The 23,898-nt window shown below is 38.7% G+C and overlaps 1 protein-coding gene across 1 annotated transcript in view; it reads left to right on the top strand.

The window, feature by feature from the left end:
* frem2a (FRAS1 related extracellular matrix 2a) overlaps positions 1–22,978 on the top strand; it is a 66,126-nt gene extending 43,148 nt beyond the window's left edge. The window contains exons 12-24 of the mRNA XM_026942055.3: positions 451–581; positions 2,591–2,749; positions 5,943–6,246; positions 8,685–8,816; positions 10,805–11,136; positions 13,379–13,571; positions 14,300–14,404; positions 14,894–15,021; positions 15,304–15,438; positions 16,502–16,628; positions 19,910–20,097; positions 20,933–21,079; positions 21,286–22,978. Coding sequence (XP_026797856.3) covers positions 451–581; positions 2,591–2,749; positions 5,943–6,246; positions 8,685–8,816; positions 10,805–11,136; positions 13,379–13,571; positions 14,300–14,404; positions 14,894–15,021; positions 15,304–15,438; positions 16,502–16,628; positions 19,910–20,097; positions 20,933–21,079; positions 21,286–21,789 — 2,585 coding nt within the window. The 3' untranslated portion in view covers positions 21,790–22,978. The remainder of the gene's footprint in view (positions 1–450; positions 582–2,590; positions 2,750–5,942; positions 6,247–8,684; positions 8,817–10,804; positions 11,137–13,378; positions 13,572–14,299; positions 14,405–14,893; positions 15,022–15,303; positions 15,439–16,501; positions 16,629–19,909; positions 20,098–20,932; positions 21,080–21,285) is intronic.
* The last annotated feature ends 920 nt before the right edge of the window (positions 22,979–23,898 follow it).

Here is a 23,898-nt window from a genome sequence, read left to right as displayed (position 1 = left end):
TTTTCAGCCTTTGTATCCGGATAATATCTGAGACTGGATAAGTAGTTATGAATTCAGATAAGTCCTATGAATTCAATATGCTTAGAGCATATTTATGATTGTGTTTAGATTGCAGGATGGGATTGATTTGTTCCACATAATCACTATTTTATACCTTCTTAACAGGCTACAAATAATCTCTAACTGTGGTTAAATAACATCTAAATGAAATTTTATGCATCAGCACAAGGTTATATGTTTTTAGACCAATGGCAGCCCTAGTAGAATTACAAATGTGTATTCCAAGTCAAGATTAGACTACAGAAGTAAGTTTTTTATTTCATTCTGGTTAAACTTTCTGCCCCATGGCATACATACTGTATACTGGAGAGGTTTTGTCCAGAATCCCCATATTTCTTTACATTTCTACCCACACTGAAGAAGCTGGCATCTGTGTGTGTTCGTATGCAGATGTTGAATTTAAGGAAGGTGAAACAGAACATTTTGTGGAGGTGGAGGTCCTGTTTGATGGGGCCAGAGAAATGAGAGAATCCTTCACTGTCCACCTCAAACCTGATGAGAACATGGTGGCCGAGATCCAGGTATAGCGATCATTCTGTTTAATGTTGCACTTTGGAGTGTCTGTATTAGACATCTCTACGTATAAAAAGGTTCAACTGGCAGTACAGGCTTATGTGATTATGCCGCTGCTTGTCTAATATTCTAATATAAGACACCTTGCTTTTTTTATTTAATGTGATTGTTTAACTATACACTTCAAAGCTGTGAGAGAGATATTTGAAGAGGAAGGAGACAGTTGTTTGTAATAAAATGGCCTGTCTAATCACCAGAGCTTAACCCCACTCAGGCTACTCTGGGAGGAAGGCTCAAAGGGTTTGAAAGAACGAAAGGTGTCTAGGATCTCAACAAACCTCTAGGAAGTCTTGCAAAAGGTTTGGCAGAACAACATCTGGAAAAATCGCATGTGGCACAGCAGTTATATCCGTCAAGAGAGCTTTTTCATGAATGTACCGTTTAATTGTTGTCTAATTAATGTCACAAATATGTAAGTGTTATATCGTTTTCTTCAAAATGAACCTGGTTAATCTTTAATATGTTAACTTATTGCAAACACAGAATGTGCTCATGTATGGAAAGCATTTGGAAAAGCAAGGTGCGCTCAAAATTTGATGGGTAGCATGTTCTCACCGATTTTTAAAAATAAATAGCACTGGGTATTTTTTTGAGCCATAACATGCATTGTTAAACACAGTTTCAAAGCAAAACTTATTGCTGCTTTTTAAATGATAAATATATACAGAATACCATATACACTCACTGAACACTTTATTAAGAACACTATACTAATATTGGATAGGGCCTTCATTTGCTCTAAAACAGCCTCAAATCTTCATGGCATGGATTCCACATGATGTTGGAAACATTTCTTTGAGATTCTGGTCCATGTTGACATGATTGCATCAAGCAATTCCTACAGATTCTTCAGGTGCACTTTCATGCTATGAATCTCCTGTTCTACTACATCCCAAAGGTCTTCTACTGGATTCAGATCCAGTGACTGGGAAGGCCACTGAAGAACACTGAACTCATTGTCATGTTCATGACACCAGTTTGAGGTGACTTTTGCTCTGTGACATGGTGCATTATCATGCTGGAAGTAACATTAGAAGATGGGTAAATTGTGGCCATGAAGGGATGCACATGATCAGCAGCAAGGCTGTGGCATTCAAGCGATGATTGATTGGTATAAACGGGTCCACAGTGTGCCAAGAGAACATTCCCCACACCATTACGTCACCTCCACCAGCTTGGACTGTTGACACAAGGCAGGTTGGGTCCATGGATTCATGCAGTTGGGGCCAAATTTTGACCCTACCATCTTTGTGCCTCAGCAGAAATCGAGATTCATCAGACCAGGCTTCGTTTTTCCAGTCTTCAGCTGTTCAGTTTTGGTGAGCCTGTGCCCACTGCAGCCTCAGCTTTCTGTTCTTGACTGACAGAAGTAGCACCTGATGTGGTCTTCTGCTGTTGTAGCCCTTCCGCCTCAAGGTTTGATGTGCTGTGCATTCTGAGATGCTTTTTTGCCCACTGCAGTTGTACAGAGTGGTTATCTGAGTTACTGTAGCCTTCCTGTCAGCTCGAAACAGTCTGGCCATTCTCTGTTGACCTTTCTCAACAAGTCGTTTCTGTGCGCAGAACTGCCACTCCCTGGATATTTCTTTATTGCACCATTCTGAGTAAACTCTAGAGACTGTTGTGTGTGAAAATCCCAGGAGATCAGCAGTTATAGAAATACTCAAACTAGCCCATCTGGTCTCATTCTGATCGATGTGAACATTACCCGAATCTGCTGGTTCATATCTGCATGATATTCTGCATTGCACTGCTGCAACACAATTGGCTGATTAGATAATTGCATGAATGAGTAGGTGTATAGGTGTTCCTAATAAAGTGCTCAGTGAGTGTATATTCCCAGGTACCCTGTGCAATAAGGTTAAACCTTGGTATTTGTGTTTATTTGTTTATTTATGTCTGTACAGTGATGACTAATAAAAGATCAGATTTTATTAATTCTTTTTTTTATTGGCAGATGTCCAAGGCCATAGTGTACATTGAGGAGGCCAACAGCATGGCTGATGTCACGTTCCCCTCGCTGCCACATGTCGTGTCTCTGCTGCACTATGATGATGTCAGAAGGACTATACACAATGCTCACCCACCAGCCGGCTATCCAGTGGTCTGTGTGACGGTATGTCTATAGCGTGTATAGCGCTTAATTAAAACAATACTAATTGTTTACTGAATACTACTGAAGCCCAGGCTAGGCATAGTTTATGCACAACCTGTTTTAATATAATATGCATGAAAGTGAGTGTTTGTATTAAAATTTCAAAGACTAACCATCAAGGTTATTACATATGCAGTGTTCTTAAAAGCGCCCTTGAAGTACAAAGGAACAGGCAAATCCTTGCCCTTCTATACACAAGTTGGCAAACTGTAAAGGCCTTAATATAGTCACACAATATGTAATTATAAAGTGTACGCCTTCTAAAGCAAAAGAAAGAGAATGCAGAAACCTCACAATTTTTTTGGAGTAGTCTATTTTCAACAGTAATAAGGATACTCGTTATTATTCAGGATGTTGTGCTGTATGGGGAAAAAGGGGAAAGGTTTTCGTTTAGGTGTTAAGGCCCATAACATCAGGTGGAATGGGTTAATGGGAATTGACTTCTACGGAAATCATGAGGACCATAAGGGAAAGGCAATCGACTAAATCATATTGAGCAAGTACATTATAGGGAATTAGTATTTACAGCGCCCCAAAATCCTCATCATATGTGTTCATCGAGTGTGTGTGCTGTATCTATGCATTCGTGTTTACTCAGTGTATCTTCTCTGTCTTAATGCCTGCGTCATTTTGAATATGAGTAGTAAGTCAAGAGAAGGACTTTTGTTATAGTGTTGAAATGTTACAACTGTATTGCAATTCGAATGTAATGCAACTAATTAATTCAAACATAACTAATTAACACTAATTATTCCTTATTCATTGCAAATATAGTTTAATCAAAGGCTTAATAATAGTGAGTGAGGACACTGTGTTTTTGATTAGAACTGATGAAGCCCTTTGGATGCAAGGCAAACCATCTTCAAGACTCCTAGGACTTTATATTCATGCAGAGGAAGGATAATTTGCAGTTTAATGCTGGTGTTGTTGCTGTTTTGATTCGGGGCCAGTCTTTTTTTTTTCACATTTGCTTGCTGTTGCTTTTCTGTGGTCATAAATTAATGCCCTGTGCTGACGTAGATGGAAGGGTGCAAAAGGAGGTGTGACATTCAAAATCTGTCAGTGCATTACTGCCTCCTGAGACCACCTCTTAGCACAGGCAGGAGATAAAATGGTATTTTCTTAAAAAGTAAAAGCACAGCCTTATCATTCCTGTTAATTTCTTACAACCCTGTTTTGTGCATGTTCACTCTTTATATCACCCCACTTCAACACAAATATGCAACTTCTCCCAAATCCTAAACTTGATAAATACTTAATTTATCTGTTACAAACAACAAAGAACAAACAACTCAGTCGTGGCTACTAAAGGCCAATTCACAATGAGCCTTTTTATATGGTTTAGTCATACTATTATTTTAACTAGTGTTTAAATCCACACTAGCTGTGAGATGCATTGAAAAATTCACACTCATCTGTAATGCTGTATTTGTGTTACGTGGGAAAGTGAAGCAAAACCACATAGATCTCCATCCAGATCCATTAAAATTAATGTTACACTATTAAAATAACCAATCTATTTACATAGTTGCTGTTAGGATACCAATAACACTCTCATTCAAACGCACACTTTACCTTTACAATGCTCTCAAAATATCAAAAGACCCAAGAACACTACACTCTACATAACTGCTGTTGTCCAGCATATTACCTATAAATCTCTGGCACAGGGCTTTAATTTACATGCTACATGTAATTCATTGATTCATTCATCTTCAGTAACTACTTTATCCTGGTCAGGGTTATGGTGGCTAAAGAGCCTATAACACTGTGCGCAAAGCAGGGAAATTCACCCCAGATGGGATGCCAGTCCTTTGCAGGGCACCTGCGCACACACACACACACACACACACACACACACATTTATACACTCATTCACACATTCACAATTTAGCATAGCCAATCCACCTACAGGCATGTTTTTGTTCAGTGGGAGAAAAACAGAGAACCTGGAGGAAACCCACATGAACTCTCTACACAGAGAGTAACCCAAGGTCAATGTTGCCTGCAGTATGTTGCAATTTGTTAAAAAAAAAAAACAGAGAAAACCCTTTCAACCCTTTAGATAACAGGTGTACATACAGTACATTTACTGACTCAGGAGCATCAGTTCCACTGATAAAAACACAAACAGCAGACAAACTGTTACAGCTCATATACAGTTTTAATTATTCATATTCTGTACACTAAAGCATGAGTCTTGTATGTTTAGTGTTTGATGTTATATTGGGAAACTGTATTGTGTGGAAAAATGCATTGTGACCAGGGTACATCTTGTGTAGGAGTGTGAGACTCATGTCATGTTGACTCTCTCTGTCTATGTTCATCACTGACCTTCTGTACTTTTGTTCATAATGCCTTTTGATCTCTGTATTAACTTGGTACATTATATGGCCATCAACTGCAAGCCAGATCTCCTCGCCCAACATCAGTGCCTGACCTCATTAATGCTCTAGTGGCTGAATGAGCAAATCCCCACAGCCGCGCTCCAAAACCTAGTGGAAAGCCTGTCCAGTAGAGTGGAGGTTAATATAATGGCAAAAGGGGACTAAATCTGGAATGGGATATTCAGAAAGCGCATATGTGTGTCATAGTTAGGTGTCCACAAAATTTTGGCCTTATAATGTAACTGTAGAGTTTCCCCTTTCAAATGTTTGTGGATTTGGAACTGTTTGAACTGTCAGAATGAAAACATGCACACTTGCATTTGTGACACTACCACTAAAATATCCCCATAAACTCTGGTGAAAGAGAAGACAGAAAATAGATTTCTTCTAAGTCTGTAACTTCTGTCAGCCAGTTGGCTTTCTACCACTAAAAATGTATAGAAAAATGAAATGAAAAATGAAGTGAATAATTGTATGTAATTATGAAAATGTCATTGTGCTGCAATGTGCACAGTCAGTTCTTAAAGATTTGATTGGTTATTGCAGCAGCTCACCTAACCATACCACTTGATAGATAATGTAGTCATTCAAACCCAACCCCTTTTACATTTGCTCCTCTCTGCTTCAAGTTACCTCCTCCATGAATGGTCAGGGAGATACCAAAAATATGCAATGTTTCCCTTGTTATTATACATGTGCTATGATCCTGCTTAAATATCCTTAACTTACTGCAACTCAACACTTCTCTTCTTTTTCATCTTCTCTAGGCATGCAACCCCAAGCACCCAGAATATGAGAAAACAGGCTCGATATGTGCAAGTGAGCACATCAATGACACGCTAACACACTATCGCTGGCTTGTCAGTGCCCCCACTGGGTCGGACGGTGTCACCAGCCCTATGAGGGAAGTAGATATCGACACCTTTTTCACCTCCTCCAAGATAATCACGCTGGACTCCATCTACTTCCAGGCCGGCTCACGAGTTCAGTGTGCAGCCCGTGCCGTTAACTCAAACGGGGACGAAGGCCTGGAGCTCAGCAGCCCCATCGTATCCATAAGCAAGGAAGAAGGTCAGGCAACATGCAAACTTCCTGATCATTTCAATACAGTGTTACTGGACTTAGTGGTGGAACAGTATACAGCTTCACATTTTCAAAGTAGTTATGTAGTTATGTCATCATATTTCATAGGAAATATATACAATCCATAATTATTGGCACCCTTCTTAAAAATAAGCAGAAATGATTGCATAAAATAGACATTGCACACAATAATTCAAAATTTACACTTAAACAAGAGGTGAAACTATCTATAAAACAAATAGTTGTTGACCTGGACAAATCAATGAATGTATATAAAAACACACACACACAGTTATAAATACCCTTAAGCACAATTAGGACTATAACAGTAAACATCACATATCTGAAACACTTGGAAATTCATCAGGATTTGGACCCAGGAACAGCAGTGGCTCATGACCATAGATTTTTGTAGGGGCAGGACAACATTAATATCCACATAGCCCTTAAAAAAATTAAGCTGAGATATAAGCTGAGAGTCGAGAGTCGACAACTTCCAGAATACTGTCTAGCAGCTCTTTTTGAGCAGTTTTAGACATGCCTTTGTTCAGCTGTGTTTGATACACTAGGTCTGTTTGCCAGGTTTCAGCGAAAGTGCCATCCCAACTATATCTGAAAAACCACACAAATGACCTGAAACTAGTACAAAAAAATATGGGCAATGGAAAAGGAAGACATCTTTCTTCTTTTTTTAGATTTTGTGTGGGAAACGAGTATTTCACAAATATTTCTGATGTACAGACATTATCCACCCTTTCCTTCTCCCAATCTTTGCAATATATCTTACAATAGAAATGGTTCTGGCTGCCCCATGATTGCGCACCATCTAGAAAGGGGAGCAAAACAGTGGAAGAACAGCTTGTATCTGTCAATATCAGTCATTCCGTTCCCCCACACAGTGAAGGAGGCAAAACATTTTACTGAACTGCACAGTTTAGTTGTTTCGTGTGGTTGTCAAGTTCAAAATCAACCATTAAATGCAATTCCCATATCAAGTCAAGTCAAGTGGCTTTATTGTCATTTCAACCATATACAGCTAGTTAGTACACAGTGAAACGAAACAACGTTCCTCCAGGAGCACGGTGCTACATAAAACAAAACACATAACTACAGTAGACATTGCATATATTTACATAAAGTGCACAGTGCAAACAGTACAAACACTATCAAAACAAGACAATGGGCACGGTGAGTTACAGTGCAGCCCTGACTAGCACACAGTACTAAGAAAAATGTGACTCTTATGACAGTAGTGCAAAAGATTCACAAGATAAGTTGCTGAATTTAAACATAGCAGCCAGGTGGAGAGTATAAAAATACAGCATATAATAAATATTTATAGCACCAGAAATTGAATACAAGTGTGTGCAAAAATTGCAAAGAGGATGCGGTGATGCTCACTTGAGTGTGTCATCAAGTTGTTTGGACACTTTACAAGAAGGAAGCCCTTCCTGAGATCATCTCACAAAACGCAGCATCTAAACTTCACAAAGCGTTATTAGGACCACAGACTGGTGGTTCAGGGACCCTTGTGCGGTTTGATAGTATTTCATCCTAATAGCTAGTTGCCTCTGTCAAGAGGTTAGGACTGAGCCCATGAACCCTACTGAAAACCTGTGGTCTGACCTAGAAGACCGCAATTTCTATGCACAAACCTAAAAATATATAGGAACTTCAAATGTTGAAAGTTGAAATAAAGGAGCCTACCAATATATACCAATTACCAGTTAGCATTCCAGTGTATTATTTAGTTATTAATTTTAAAGCATAATTCATTATATATATATATATATTATATATACATATGTTTTATTCAGTTAATACAGTAAAACTAATAGAAGCATATGTAGTTGCTACTTTGAGGAATGTAAATGTGGACCCACCGATGGGTGTAAAGGGGTAAAAGGCTGTATAGTGTATATTATTTGTCTGTATATTACGTTACATGAATGCCTTGATTATCAGATAATCAACACTTGTCAAAATGCTGTGAACCTGAAAATAAATTGGTGGGCTCATCAGAAGAATCATTAGCATTTTGTCAGCCTCTTGAAGCATGAGTACTGTTTTAAAGCTTAACAGATAATTTGCCTTCTCAAAAGAGACATTTTCTAGAGAAAGATTATTCTCCTGCTATTTTTTTTATTTAATCTGCTCAAAAAAGAGTACCTCCATAGCCATGTGTTTATGAATAAGAATCACGCTTACATAAGAATTACTCTACGATTTTCATGCAAACTGTAGCAACTGTGAATTTGATAGCCTCACAAATAATGTACAATTAAAGCAAATCAAGGAACAGTGATCTTGGAATTTACAGTGTCATGATGTTTGAGTTCAGCTGATTACTGCACAGCTGTAGGCTACACAAAGGATTTCAATATGACTTCAATATGCTAATCACTTTGTTTGATATTCCTCAACAGGGATGTGTCACCCTCGTAAAGTGGGCACAGTAGGTGCTGAGCCTTTCTCTGCCAAGCTGCACTACACCGGCGCTGAGGACCCAGAACATGCCAACCTCATCAAGCTTAGTGTCACCATGCCCCACACAGATGGTGAGCGGTTGTCTTGCTGATACTGTTGAAGACAGTTTTGTTTGCCAAGCTGCACATCACTTTGTTCTTTCACATATCCCACAGGAATAGCCAGGTATTAATATTGGATTTATGTTGGATTCATTGCTTTTGAAGGTAAACACGTATATCACGATTCCAAGCAAAGGCCTTTCCTTGTGTTGTTTTAATATTTATTTGGAGATATCAGAGAAATTCAGAGGCTGCATTATCATAATTAAGACACATCAAGGCAACATCTGTTACTTTTTCACACATTTCAAGGCTGTAATATAGGCCACTGGAGGGACCGCACCTATAAATAGCGAGTATAATTCTACTTTATTACACCTCTCTACTTTACAGCTGTTCAGTACTTTATAATGCCATGGCAACCAGCAATGCTTGCAGTTTGTATGTAAGCTAGGCATTAAAGTGACTATACATCTACCTGGTGAGAAAGATTTTAAGAGACTGTTAAATTATTATGCTCTGACAAAGCATTTTTCCAGCCTTTTGTGAAACAGCTGAGCTATATGGATCATACAGGAAAAATTACCCTAAAGCGTTGTTTTCAGTCCTGGCGATCCACTGCATCTTATATGATTTCCCTGTTCACACACACACACACACACACACACACAGCTGTGAAGGATGTTTGGAATGAGGTTAAATACACCAGTTAATGAAACACACCTAATGAAATTATGGGGTGTGTGTAAACAGCGATGGAACAGGAGATACATAGGAAGTAGGAAACAGGAAGGAGGAAGCAAATCCAATGGAGGAATCAGGAGGCAAAAGAGAATATAAATTTTAAAAAAAAGACCAATAGGATATACAGTATGTATATATCTGTGACAAGTCTGCTTGCTTCACATAATTTTAATATAATTAAATATAATTACACTTCACTTTATTAGGAACACCTGTACGCCTGCACATTCATGCAGTTATCTAATCAGCCAATTATGTGGCAGCAGCATAGTGCAAAAAATCATGATGATACAGGTCAAGAGCTTCAGTTAATGTTTACATCAAACATCAGAAAGAAAAAAAAAAATCTCTGTGACTTTAAACGTGTCACGGTTGTTGGTGCCAGATGGGCTGGTTTGAGTATTTCAGAAACTGCTGATCTCCTTGGATTTTTACACACAACAGTCTCTAAAGTTTACTCAGAATGGTGCTAAAACCAAAAAACATCCAGTGAGCAGAGCTTCTGCAGGCTGAGACCTCTTGTTAATGAGAGAGATCAGAGGAGAACGACCAGACTGGTCACAGCTGAACCGTGGCGAGCAAAAAAGCATCTCAGCATGCACAAAACATAGAACCTCGAGGTGGATGGGCTACAAAAGCAGAGGACAACATTGGGTTCCATTCCCGTCAATCAAGAACAAGAATCTGAGACTATCATGGGCACAGACTCACCAAAACTGGACTGCTGAAGATTAGAAAAAAATCACCTGGTCTTTTTCCAGTCTTCAGCTGTCCAGTTTCAGTGAGTTTACTACATCCTTCCTACATCGACTACATCGAACCAATCTGGCCATTTTTCTCTGACCTCTCTTACCAACAAGGCATTTCCACCCACAGAACTGTCGCTCACTCAATGTTTTTTGTTTTTCACACCATTCTGTGTGAACTCTAGAGACTGTTGTGTGTGAAAATCCCAGGAGATCAGCAGATTATAAAATATTCAAATCAGCCCTACTAACAACCATGCCATGATCAACATCACAGTGATTTTTTCTTCATACTGATGTTTGATGTGAACATTACCTGAAGCTCTTGACCTGTATCTGTACCACATGATTGGCTGATTAGATAACTGCATGAATGTGAAGGTGTACACGTGTTCCTAATAAAGTGGATAGTGAATATATATACTGTACATGCTGTATTCATGCTGTGTATTTATAAGATAGGATGAAAATAAAGTTGACCAAGTTACATGTGTTACATTAATTTTGAGTGTGTTCACTTGGCATTAGGCATGCTCCCTGTGCTCTCTACTCGTGCTCTGTCCAACTTCGAGTTGACCCTGAGTCCGGATGGCAGCCGTGTAGGGAACCACCGCTGCTCCAATCTGCTGGACTTTGATGAGGTTCCCACACGCCACGGCTTCCTGACGAAGGCCACGAAGAGTGCAGAACAAATTGGAGAGAGCGCTCCCTACCAATATAACTCTACCATGAGGGGCCTGAACACGCTACGCTTCTACAGGAACCTCAATCTGGAGGCCTGTCTGTGGGAGTTTGTGAGTTATTATGACATGTCTGAGCTGCTCACAGACTGCGGCGGGAGCATCGGGACTGACGGACAGGTCAGCAATTTTAGACTACTTTTATAACCAGAACTGTCTCAATATGATAACCCTTTAGTTGCTCTCACGCAGCAGTGATTTTCTGTGGAGAGTGATAAAGAAAAAAGGAATAATGACTGATAATCAATATCCATATCTATTTCAATATACATAAATAAGACAGTACCATTATTTATACAGACCGCAGTTCTTTTAGCACTTGAAACTGGCTTTGATGAGTGACTATTTTGTACATTTAAACTGTAAAGAACTCATGCTCTATAATCTGTTTTATATTGAGCTGCTGGATGCAGAAGTAATTTTTATCTGCTGTTATTGTTGCACAAATCCATTTACATACGGCTCTTAAACAGGACAATCAGGCTTCCATTATCTCACATTTTCAGCTGGTAAATATTTTTCTCATGTAGACTAAATCTGATAACTTGCTGCCTGATGCTGAGCTCAGTTCATAAAATCTTGCCTTGCTGGCAGGACTGGAAAAGGGCGAAGCTTGTATAAATCAACCATTTATTTGCAAAGTGCTGGAAAAATGCATAAAGGTGCAATAGAGTCATCAGGGGTGGAAAAATCATAAATTCATTATCTAGCCCACCAGGCAAGTGAAAGCTTCAGTGTGCTTGCCCAGTCCCATGTTACCATATTATGCTTGACCAGAGGCCCAATTAACTAAGCTAAATGTCTCTGGTGATGAAGCTTATCGTGTTTTCACCTTCAGCAAAAAGACAGAAAGTCTTTGGTTAGTATTTTAAGTATGAGCTGTAGTGTTTTGTTGCATGTTATTTGCCATATGTTATTTGAGTCTGATTAGCACCTTCATTTTCACTCGAACAAGTGTTTAAATGCCAGGCGACTGCGCGTCAGCATTAGTGTTATAACAGTGTTTGTGCTGCACTGTGCTCATTACGTGTTTGTGCTCAGATATGTGATTTGCCTTTCCCAGGTGCAGGAGCTAGTGATTTGTCCGCTCTATGATTCATAGAGTATATAAAGCTTTTAATAAATGGCACATGAGACAGCTAAATCCATGGCACTCTCTGTTCCTTTTGCTCAATTTCCGGAAAATTTCATTTTGTCATTTTATTCAGGACTTATAATTCCAGGTTCCAGTGTAAGAAAAGACATTCTTGTAGCCAAGCAACTGCCTCGCTGCTATTGTAAGACTCAATTTTGTGTCCCACTGCCCTTTTGTGGCCACTGCCCTTTTTTCAAGTGCTCATTTAAGCATCGTTATTGTCCTTTCAGGGTTATCTGGGTCCTGAGTGCACTGCAGCTCTATACAGCTGTGAGAGAGCTCTGCTGGAATCACTGGGCTCAATTCATTAACCAGAGCAGTCAGATGACTTTCAAATCATTTCAGATTTTTTTTTTATTATTTTAATCTTATGATCTACCACATAACCTTAGTTACTGTACCTTTCCAAAACTGCATTGTACCATTTATTCATGTTTATTAAGTGATATAATTTTTTTTTATGTATTTTTGTGTTTGTGTCTTATGTGCAGTCTTTCAGTCATTGAAAAATGCTATATAAATCCAGTGTAAGAGTAATCATAGTATAATTCTGTTTCTAAGGATATTGTGCTATGTTACCTGATTTAGTGCACTGTGCCATGTTCCTGTTCTCTTGCAATGGGAAGTGCAGACGTATTTCATGGAGATTTTCCTTCCTTTCTTGAGTAATTCTATGCTTGCAGGTGTTGAGGCCATCCTCATTAGCATCAGCCCGATTTTCACTGCATGGTCCTTTGATTATAATTGACTATGTAAATGAGAAAAAAATGTTTCTTCCAATCAAGCCTAGATTATGTCTTGAGGCAGAGATCTTTTTTTTTCTGACAACACGAAAGCTGTGGAACTTTCTTTTTTTGTTGTTGTTTTTTGTTTTGTTTTGTTAAGACACTGAAGTTGGTGGGTGGCAAAATGCTGATGACTAGAGAACTCCAGTGGAGCATCAGAGTAGCTCTTAAGTGGTTAAGGGTTTATACCAGAATTTAGTCTTAGTGTTATAAAAGTCACTATAGGGACCACACACATGTTATTTATGTTTATTTATGTAGGCTTGTTGTTTTATTATTTGTTAGATTTGGTGGAATATATTAATCTATTAATCTGTGATAATAAAATTTATGTTCTCTTTTTACATTGTTTTAACAAATGTCTTGTAGAATGAAGAGTCTATTCTATCTATTCTTTATGCTATGGTGTGCATTTCAGATTCGTTCTGTTTGTGTTTGGTAGGTGCTAAATCTGGTGCAGTCCTATGTGACTCTGCGTGTCCCCCTCCATGTCTCCTACGTGTTTCACTCGCCCGTGGGCACCAGCGGCTGGCAGCACTTCGACCTACAGTCCGAGCTGCGGCTTACTTTTGTTTACGACACTGCCATCTTGTGGAAGGACGGCATCGGCAGCCCTCCTCAAGCTGAACTGAAAGGCAAGTCTAGATAGATGTATATATATAATATCAAATATTAAAAGGACATTTTTTGGCTGGGAGTTGTTCTTTATACAATATTTATCTCATTATTTACTTCTTACAAATCATCAGCCTGATAGCTACGTTACCACCATCTGTTGTTGTTGTTGTTCCTCTTTTGGCTGCTCCCGTTAGGGGTCACCACCACAGATCATTGGTCCACGTATTTGATTTGGCACAGTTTTTGTGTCAGATGCCCTTCCTGAAGCAACCCTCCCCAATTTAATCTGGGCTTGGGACTGGCACCGAGTGAGAGCACACTGTTGCATGCAATCCCAGTGGCTGGGGGTGGTTCCCTGGCCGGGAATTGAACCCGGGCCGCAGCAGTAAGAGCACTGTGGCCTAACCACTAGTCCTCCAGGAACCCATTAACACCAGTTTACATTATTACAAAGCATTTGAATGATCTCTAAATGGAAATATTTACAGATATTATGGCAGTGATGGCGCATTGGTCAGCTTTCTGTGCTACAGACCAAAAAGTTATCGGTCAAATCCAAGACCCATCAAAGAGCCACTGTTGGGCCCTTGAGCAAACAGTTAGTTGTTTAGCTATATGCTTAGACTGTGTTCTGCATTAAAGCAAATGTTATTCAGTTGTTTAAAGAATTTAAGTGGATCTGGACTAAATCCAATGTTACATGGATTTGGTGCTGACCTGCTCATGATGCGTTGTGTTTATGTAGGAGCTCTTTACCCAGCCAGTATGAGGATTAATGATATGGGTCGTCTGGTGGTCAACTTCCGCACCGAGGCTCACTTTCGGGGACTGTTTGTGGCCTCGCATCATGGTGAGATTTTTTTTTATTAATTAATAACAATAATTTATTAATTAATAACATTAATGATTTAATAAACTGTTACATCCCACAATTAAGTACATTTTATAAAGGAGAAAATTTAATGCATACAGACAAATTAACCAGGTCAAGAAATATTTTTACGTCATTATCTGACTCAGTCTCATGAAGTCATTATGGCATTTATTTGTTCTTTTACCCAAAGTGGAACAACACTAAAATGTTTTTTTTTCCCATCATGAAACTTAATGATTGGCCAGAATATCTCAAATGAACATAAAAAAGGATGTCCATTGCTAAAGAATGAACAGAACAGGATGTTTATTGTTGTCCGTTCTTATCAGCAAGTCTAAGAGTGTCTGTGAATGAGTCTTAATTAGTCTCTTCAGAAGTACTTGTAGCTGCTTGCGTCTTTTGTGTCCCACTTCAAAGCTTTTCTCTGCCTAAGGCTGTGGCTTTATCTTTGTCTCTTTCATCCAGCATCTTCTTTGACCTCAGTGGTCATAAGTACAGCCCACCCTGGGTTAACCTTTAACCTTTCCTTGGTCAGAACGGAACCCACCTACAATCAGCCCGTGCAGCAGTGGACATTCACTTCAGACTTTGCTGTGAGTGTTGGAGCAGACTGGCTAAAATTAATGACTAATATGCATAGTTTTAGCACTGCTTAACTTTATAATTCAACATCCTTCCTTTTCACTAAGTAAGATCCACTTTAAAGGATGTTTTAATCACTTTCAAGCATAGCATGATTTGTTCATACAAGCAAGGAGATGAGTCTTTAAGCATCCTCATTAGAAATGGTCTGATTTGTCATCCATACAACAATATAATCGAACAATATAATAATCTATACTTTTCTGGCCGTTTCGTGGTTATGTGTCACACAGGTGCGTGATTACTCTGGTACCTACAGCGTGAAGCTAATCCCCTGCACCACGGCCCTAAACATCGAGTACACTGTTCCTGCAGTGTGCAATCCCAGAGAGCCGGTCACATTTGACCTGGACATCAGATTCCAGCAGGTAAAAAAAACAGTTTATACACTATATGGACAAAAGTTTGTGGACACCTGACTATCACACAAATGTGCTTGTTGAACATCCCATTCCAGATTTGGTTCCCCTTTGCTGTTATAATAACCTCCACTCTTCTGGGAAGGTTTTCCACTGGATTTTGGAGTGTGGCTGTGGGGATTTGTGCTCATTCAGCCACGAGAGCATTAGTGAGGTCGGGCAGTAATGTCGGGTGAGGAGGGGTGTTGTCAGCTTTGCAGTTCATCCCAAAGGTGTTCAGTGGGGTTGAGGTCAGGGCTCTGAGGTCAGTTCTTCCACACCATCCTTGGCAAACCATGTTTTCATGGACCTCACTTTGTTCACAGGGGAACTGTCATGCTGGAATCCTTAGTTCCAGTGAAAGGAAAGCGTAATGCTGCAGCATACAAAGATGTTCTAGACAATTGTGTGCTTCAAACTTTGTGACAACAGTTTGGGGAAGACCCACATATGGCTGTGATAGTCAGGTGTCCACAAAGTTTTGTCCATATAGTGTGTACTGTACATCATTGCTGATCCGCTTGTTTGGGTCAAAATATTTTTATTAAAATGAAACAGTACTAATGCCATTTTAGACACAAAAAAGTGTTTGGTTCAATATCCTTTAAAGAAAATGTTAAAAAAAATTATATACATATTAGATTTATTTAGCTTTTGTTGATTTTAGCATTTAACCTGAGAGTAACATGGTGACACGACAAAAATGGATAGGATGCTGTTAGTACCTGTGATGCCATTTTAATTGTACAATACATGACTGCCATCAGGAGGATCCTATGGTATATGAAGGGATGTTGTGTGTCCATTAAAAGAGATGGTCTGAGCCAATGGTGATTTTCAGTGCAAGTAGTGAACAGGAAAGCAGCGGAAGGTTCCTGATTCTTTATCATATTTTGGTTTTAGTTTCTTTCAGTTTTTAGGAGTTGGCTATAAACTTGCTGTGATGCCATATATTTCATTCACCTGGTAACACCCATAACACCATGTTAACTGTAATTTTGTCATAATAATTATTTCCTTTTGCTTTCTATAGGTGAGTGATCCAGTTGCTGTGGAGTTCAATCTGAATACACAGATGTTCCTGCTGTCAAAGAGATCTGTGTGGCTCTCTGATGGATCTATGGGCTTTGGACAGGAGAGCGATGCAGCTTTTTCAGAGGGTATTACCACAGGAACATAACACACATACAGCACAGCTCATTATACAGTCCCCTCCGAAAGTACTGGAACAGCAAGGCAGATTCTTTTGTTTTTGCTATACAATGAAGACATTTGGGTTGGAGATCAAACGATGAATATGAGATAATAGATTAAGATTTCAGCATTCCTTTAGTGATATTTACACGTAAATGTGTTAAACAACTTAGAACACCTTTTGTTTGAATCCACACATTTTTCAAGTGGTCAAAAATATTGGAACATGTGACTCAAGGGTGTTTCTTGTTGCCCAGGTGTGCTCTGTTAGATTGATTGTTTAAATAATTAATAGCTCTGAATGTCTACTCTTGGTTTGAACCCTGGATTTCGCCTTTGAAGACTGTATTTGTTGTTAAAACGGATAAACCAACATGAAGACCAGAGCGCTGTCTATGGTAGAAAATAAAGCCATTTTGAAGCTGAGAAAAGAGGGAAAATCAATCAGAGCCATTGCACAAACACTGGGCATAGCCAGTACAACAATTTGCAGCGTCCTGAAACCGCTGGTGTACTAACAACCATACATGGAACAGGTCAGGCCAAAAAAACAACAGTAGTTTATGACAGAAACATTGTGAGAGCTGTGAAGAAAAACCGAGTCAGTGACATCACCAACAACCTCCACAGGGCAGGGGTGAAAGTATCACAATCCACTGTTTGAAGAAGACTTCGAGAAATATAGCGGCCATACCACAAGATGCAAACCATTTATCTGCAGTAAGAATCAGAAGGCCAGATTAGAATTTGGATAGAAATGGAACCAGGGTTCTGGAACCAAGATTAACCTCTGCCAAAGTGAAGGAAAAGTGTGGAGAAAGAAAGGATCTCCTCATGATCCAAAACATATGAGCTCATCGGTCAAGCACGGTGGAGGTAGTGTCATGGTTTGGGCTTGCATGGCTTCTTCTGGAAAGGGTTCACTAATCTTTATTGATGATGAAACTCATGATGGTAGCAGCAGAATAAATTCAGAAGTCTACAGAAACAGTCTGTCTGCCAATTTACAGAGAAATGCAGCTAATCTAACTGGGAGAAACTTCACCATGCAGCAAGACAATGACCCAAAACACACTGCCAACACAACAAAGGACTTCATCAGGGGAAAAAGTGGAAGGTTTTAGACTGGCCATGTCAATCACCAGACCTTAACCCAGCATACATTTCACCTCCTGAAGAGGAGACTGAAGGGAGAAACCCCCCAAAACAAACAACAACTGAAAGAAGCTGTGGTATAAGCCTAGAAAAGTATCACAAAAGAAGAATGCAACAGTTTGGTGATGTCAGTGGGTCACCAGCTTGATGCAGTTATTGCAAGCAAGGGATATGCAACCAAATATTAAGTGTTATTTACTTTAATTTACTTTAAGGTTATCTGTGCTTAAACTTTTGCTCACTTAAAAATTGTGTGGTTTGCCACCAAAAGTGCCATGTTCTAAGTTGTTTAACACGTATCTAATAATCTAGATTTGAATATCAGGAAATGAAAGCTGTAATTCTGATCTGTCATCTTATATTTTAATGAAATAACCCAAATGTCTTCAGTATGTATTAATTTTTTTTAAACACAACAAATTGTATCTGGAACTCCACTGGACTTCCAGATACTCGGAACATGACTTTCATACTTTTGTAGTGTAGGAAATTAGAATAATGTGAGGGTCAAATCCAATATAAATGGATTAGAATTGACCATTTGTTTTTACATGTGCCACACATTAAAGTTGAATCAAATTGATTAGTGTAAATTTGTGAGATTATGAAGATGGCATAACTTTCATGCTTTTATATTGTATTGATTTGCTGTGATTGCTTGGCAAAATCTCCAATAAAGCCATGTCAGCATTCCTGTATTTAAAGACCGGTAAAATGTTCATACCTATTTGTTTCTAGCTTGGTTCACAGCATTCCTGAAAGTTATGGCAAAATTATCTGATAGTAGATAATGCTTTAAATAATTATGTGACAAAATTCTGTGCTATCTGGCTTGCAAAACATTGATATAATTAATTTAATGTAAAGCCTGGGCCACACTACAAAGTTATACAATCCTGACCAATGTTAAAAATAATAAAAAGAGAATGAGAGATTTCACAGATTCTTTAATCCTTCCTTCATCAAACCCTCTCACACTACAAGAAAGACCCAGTATTAAACAGCACATACAATACTTTCAGATGATTCTCTCTAGTCAATAAGACCAAAGATCACAACTCTTGGAACCTCAGATCACACAGAATTTCTCATCAACCAACATGGCTTCAGATCAAAACAATCCTGGCGCATAACAGTTCAGCTCGAATTTTCACACGACAGTGGCCATACCTGACACAGTACAGGATGCTGGTGTGTAAATATTGATTATGTTATGCTCCGGCCGAATACATTTAAAAAATTATTTATTAATAATTAGGTCAAATTATTTATTACATATTGATCTTATTCATATACCATAGTGTTAGAGGTGGGCTTGGTTAAACTATGTTGGTGCAGAATGTGACATACAGAGTATTTTGAGAGGAAATTTGATACGGTGACATGCATTGAATGCTTGTGAGACTGGGTTGTTTTTGTTCAGGTACCTAGTCTTACTGTCAAGCATAGCATTTATTTAATTCAGTCTAACAAAGCATCAATAAAACATATCTCCATTAGCAATAAAAAATGAATGAACAGAGGGGGGTATCAAAAGCAGAGTCAATTCGCACCCAGGGCTGACTGGATAGATGCATGAATGAGTAGATGTTCATGGCTTTAGATTGAAATCAATAGTATTACAAGTCCATGTGAAACCTGTGGCGTGTCATTTCATTTCATGAAAATTGTCAGTTGCTAAAAATCAAAAGTAACAAAAAAAAATGTATTCCGCAAACATTTATTAGGAATGTCCAATTACTATGCGAACATTTTACAGAGATTGTCAGCAACGATTGTCAGCAATCATTTTTATTGATTTAGGTGTTGGATATCCTTCTGTTAATAGAGTTCATTGTGACAGCAGGGATATTTGTGCTTCTGATAGAAACAAAAGTGGAACATTTTGCTGACCTGTAATTTGAATCCAAACATAGTATAGAATACCTTTAGTGTCGTCATACAAGTTCAGTAAATTAGGTTTGCATCTTCTGTTGTTATAAGTATAGAGAATATGTGTGTTATAGAAATAATGTCAAGACACAAAAAAACAAAACCATCACAATTCTAACTAATTTAAATGGCAGAAACTGACCCACGTTTCCTCTTGCAGGTGATACAATCTACGGGCGAGTGATGGTGGATCCGGTGCAGAACCTGGGAGACTCGTTTCACTGTAATATTGAGAAGGTTTTTTTGTGCACTGGAGCAGATGGATATGTGCCCAAGTACAACCCCACCAAGTTCGAGTTTGGCTGCTTGGCAGATTCTCCTTCCCTACTATACAGATTCAAAATAATTGTATGTATATAAAGTAGCTCTCTACAGAAATACTGGTTGAATTTTTTGCATTTCAATATTTCTTGTCATAATTCTTAGTGATAAATTTAAAAGTAAATGTTAATATTTAAATTTAATTTAATCAATTAAATGAATATTTTATAAATATGTAATTCTTAGTGATAATTGTACATATATACCTTAATGTATGCATATCACAGAATATAATAAGTTTTATGTGGCACAAATGTTTGCCATACTGTCAGGACTTAGTAATTTAAGAGACAATGGTTAATAGTTATCATGTAAAATGAAATCTGTAGATTAGTGTGTGCCCTGCAAAATATGTAAGACATGACATCAGGAGGCTCCCAAATGGCACAATGGAAAAACATTTGCCTTTTCTTCGGGGGATTGTGAATTCGAATCCTGATGATTCCACAGCTATCTGTGGCCGGAAGGGCCAAGGAAGCAAAATTGACCATGCCCTCTGGATGGGAAGAATGGCATACTCTCTCTCTCTCCCCTTTCAGTCACAGCAACCTTAGCCAATTGTGGGTCTCTGTGATGAAAGAGAACAAATAGCACTTTCCTCCCAGTGTGTTATGCTGCCATGTGATGCAACATGAGCAGCAGTTCGAACAGATGCATTTGGCTGGCTTCACATTTTTTTTAGGAAGCACGTGTTAGCCTTCACCTCCCCGGTTTGTAGCTGTCATGTGAGAGGAGAGAACTGGCTGGTGCTTGGGAATTGGCAGGTGTCCAGATTGGAGATCAAATGGGGAAAAACATTTTAAAAAAAGGTGATATCAGATAAGGGTTTAGTATTTCTGTGACTCATCATCTTTGTTTACAGGATAAAGCACAGCCAGAGACCCAGGCTCTGAGTTTTGGTGATATGAACTTCAACGCTGTGCTGGCAGTAGACGACCCATCAGCCCTCTCTCTAGTGAAGCAGCCCGGCTCAGATGGGTTCAGACTGGACTCAGCTCCCTTATTCCAGGTCTCCTCTGTGATTACCAAATGTTTTTAGTACAAGACAATGAAATACTTTACAGAATCATTATACTACAGCAACAATAATTGAAAATGTGCTTTGAGTTGACTTTAGTGTTTTAATAATAATAATAATAATCATCATCATCATCATCATACATGATGATAAAAAATATATTGATTCCAGCTTTAATCTCCTTGTCGCTCTGGCAGGTGGCAGCAGGCCGTGAGTGGTACATCCACACCATTTACACTGTGCGCTCCAGAGACAATGCAAACCGTGGCATCGGCAAAAGAAGCGTGGAGTACCATTCCTTCGTGGCGCACAACACTCGTGCTAGGCGCTCTAACCAAGACGTGCCTGCTATCGCTGAAATGATCAGTGCTGAGAACAATCGAGGCACCAACATCATGCACATTGCTCTAGAGCGCCAGCAGGCAGTGCAGGCTGGTGAGGTTCTTCCTGAAGGCCTGGTACAGCATGAAATGACCAAACGTAGCACTGAGGAAGAGGCAGTGCTGGCAGCGGGGATCTCAATTGGGCTGCTGCTCTTCGGCCTCATCGTAGCTGTGCTTTTTCTAATGCTGCGTTCACAGAGGAGACCAGAAAAGGAGGTGAGAAAGAAATCAGCGAAGGAGGGACCAACAGTCTCTGGCAGCATGCAGCCGGTTATATTGAGGAGCGGTTTTGAAGGCAGCGATGGCTCTGAGGTGTGACAGCCGCAGGATTCAGTCCTGATTATTGTGGGCCATCTCGGACGAGTCACAATGCTCTGTATTTGCAATTTAACAAGTGCCTCAGAAAGATTCAGTCCTGTGGAAGGTCCGTCAGGTCTGTCTGTCCAGCTGCATTCTAAACATCTGTCTGAGTGGTTTGGATTAACTGTGCTCTTCGAGTACTGTTTCAGAACTGGCCACAACTGCGTGCTCAGAAGTTATGCTAATTATTGTGGTTTTTAAGATGTATATCTTGATTTCAAAGGACCAAGGATTACGTATTAATTTACATTTATATCACAATTGTTAAATATTGACAAATTGTATTAAACTTTGGGGATATGAAATGGGGTTACTTATTTAGAATAACACAAAACAGACACTCTAAGGGTAAGCCCAGTAGGAAGATAGGAACTGTTATAGGATTGATAAGAAGAAAAAGAAAATTGAAAAGGATAAAGAGGAAAAAAGTAAAGGAATCAAATCAGCTCACCAAAATTGTATGGTCATTTACATTAGGTTTCCAGTTACAGTTTCCATGATCAATAATCAGTAACAGAATACACTTTAAAATGTGGTTACATTATGTTAGTAGAGAGAAACTGCTGATTGTGCACAAATACCAAACTGTAAGAAACACTGAATGTCTGCTGCGAGTTGTTTACATAGCTTTGTGTAATGAGCCATACACATATTTATGTTTACATGAAGTGTACCATATTTTATGTCTTCTCTTTTTGACATCAGTGTTCATTATCATTACTTGTTATGTATTTTATGCACATACAACTGAACTTGGAGTAATAGTACTGTATGTATTAAACGTCTGATTAATTGTCGAGTGTTGATCCAGGTTTATTTATTTCCTGCTGTGTGTTCCCACATACAACAGGGTCATACGTAATGAAAGGTTCTTAGTATAATAAACAAACAATGTAATCATAATGTTTCCTTTACACAATTGTACGTTATAATAGAGAACAAGTAATTAATGATTTGGTTAGCATACTGCTTCAATAATTCATAAATATGGAAAATGTTGGTGAATTGTGCTGTGTCCTATTTGTAATATAAATTGAGGAAGTACAGTGTGCTATATATTTGAAAAGTATAAAAGCTTTACTTGCAAGTCTGCAAGCTTCATGTCTGCCTTCCTGTATTAAAGTGAAAACCACCCAGTCCTGTGACTTTTTTTTTGTCCTGATGCACAGTTCGACTCTGAGCTAAACATATTTTCTTAATAGACATGCCATCATTTCACTAATCAGACAAGAACATTAATATATATATATATATATATATATATATATATATATATATATTTATATATAATTGTATATACCAACTTAGTAACTCTGTAGCTAGTTTCTGACCCAATGATCTACCCTCAGCTAAGTAATGTACATACATGCATGCGACTGGATAAGCTGAAACAGAGGATCTTGTTACAAAAGCTGAGTGGTTCGTGTTTAGAAAACTGGAGAGGTGGAACTATGGCCAGTTTGTTAATATGTTTGTTAACTGTACTCGGTTCAGTCTGCTAAAGTCCCTATCCAAACCTATCTGTGGTCTGCCAGTTGGCGACTCTTGATTATAGATTGTTTCATGTCCAGGAAGTGACGCTGCTGTTCCTAGAACATATCCAGCTGGCAGTAAACATTATTCTTGACACTGGCACTGAACTGTACTCCAAGTGCCACTTTTTAAGGGACTTGATTTAATGATTTTAAATTATTAAAAAAAAAATTTTCTGTATTTTTATAGAGCTGGTTTTATAGATATTTAATATAATCATGTCTGAAAGATTAAAATGTAGGGAAGAATAGTGTGCTTCATCTGGTTAGTGACAGTGTATCTTCAAATGTACAGAGAATGGGGCTTTGAAACTAAATATGCTTGTACATTGTCATAGGGTGATGTGCTTATGTAACTGGGAAGATGGTAAGTGAAAACAATAAGGAGAATTTCATTATTTGTATTAACGAAAAGCAGTTGTTGAACAGAAAAATTAAGCACATGCATGTAGATGACAGCAAAAATTAACAGTAATAATGTTTAAAAATGCACAGCTACATGCATATACCTATAGCGTTATAGGTATATGACTGA

This window comes from Pangasianodon hypophthalmus, chromosome 17, assembly GCF_027358585.1.
Source record: "Pangasianodon hypophthalmus isolate fPanHyp1 chromosome 17, fPanHyp1.pri, whole genome shotgun sequence".
Taxonomy (NCBI): Eukaryota; Metazoa; Chordata; class Actinopteri; order Siluriformes; family Pangasiidae; genus Pangasianodon; species Pangasianodon hypophthalmus.
This window is presented reverse-complemented; position numbering and strand designations above follow the sequence as displayed.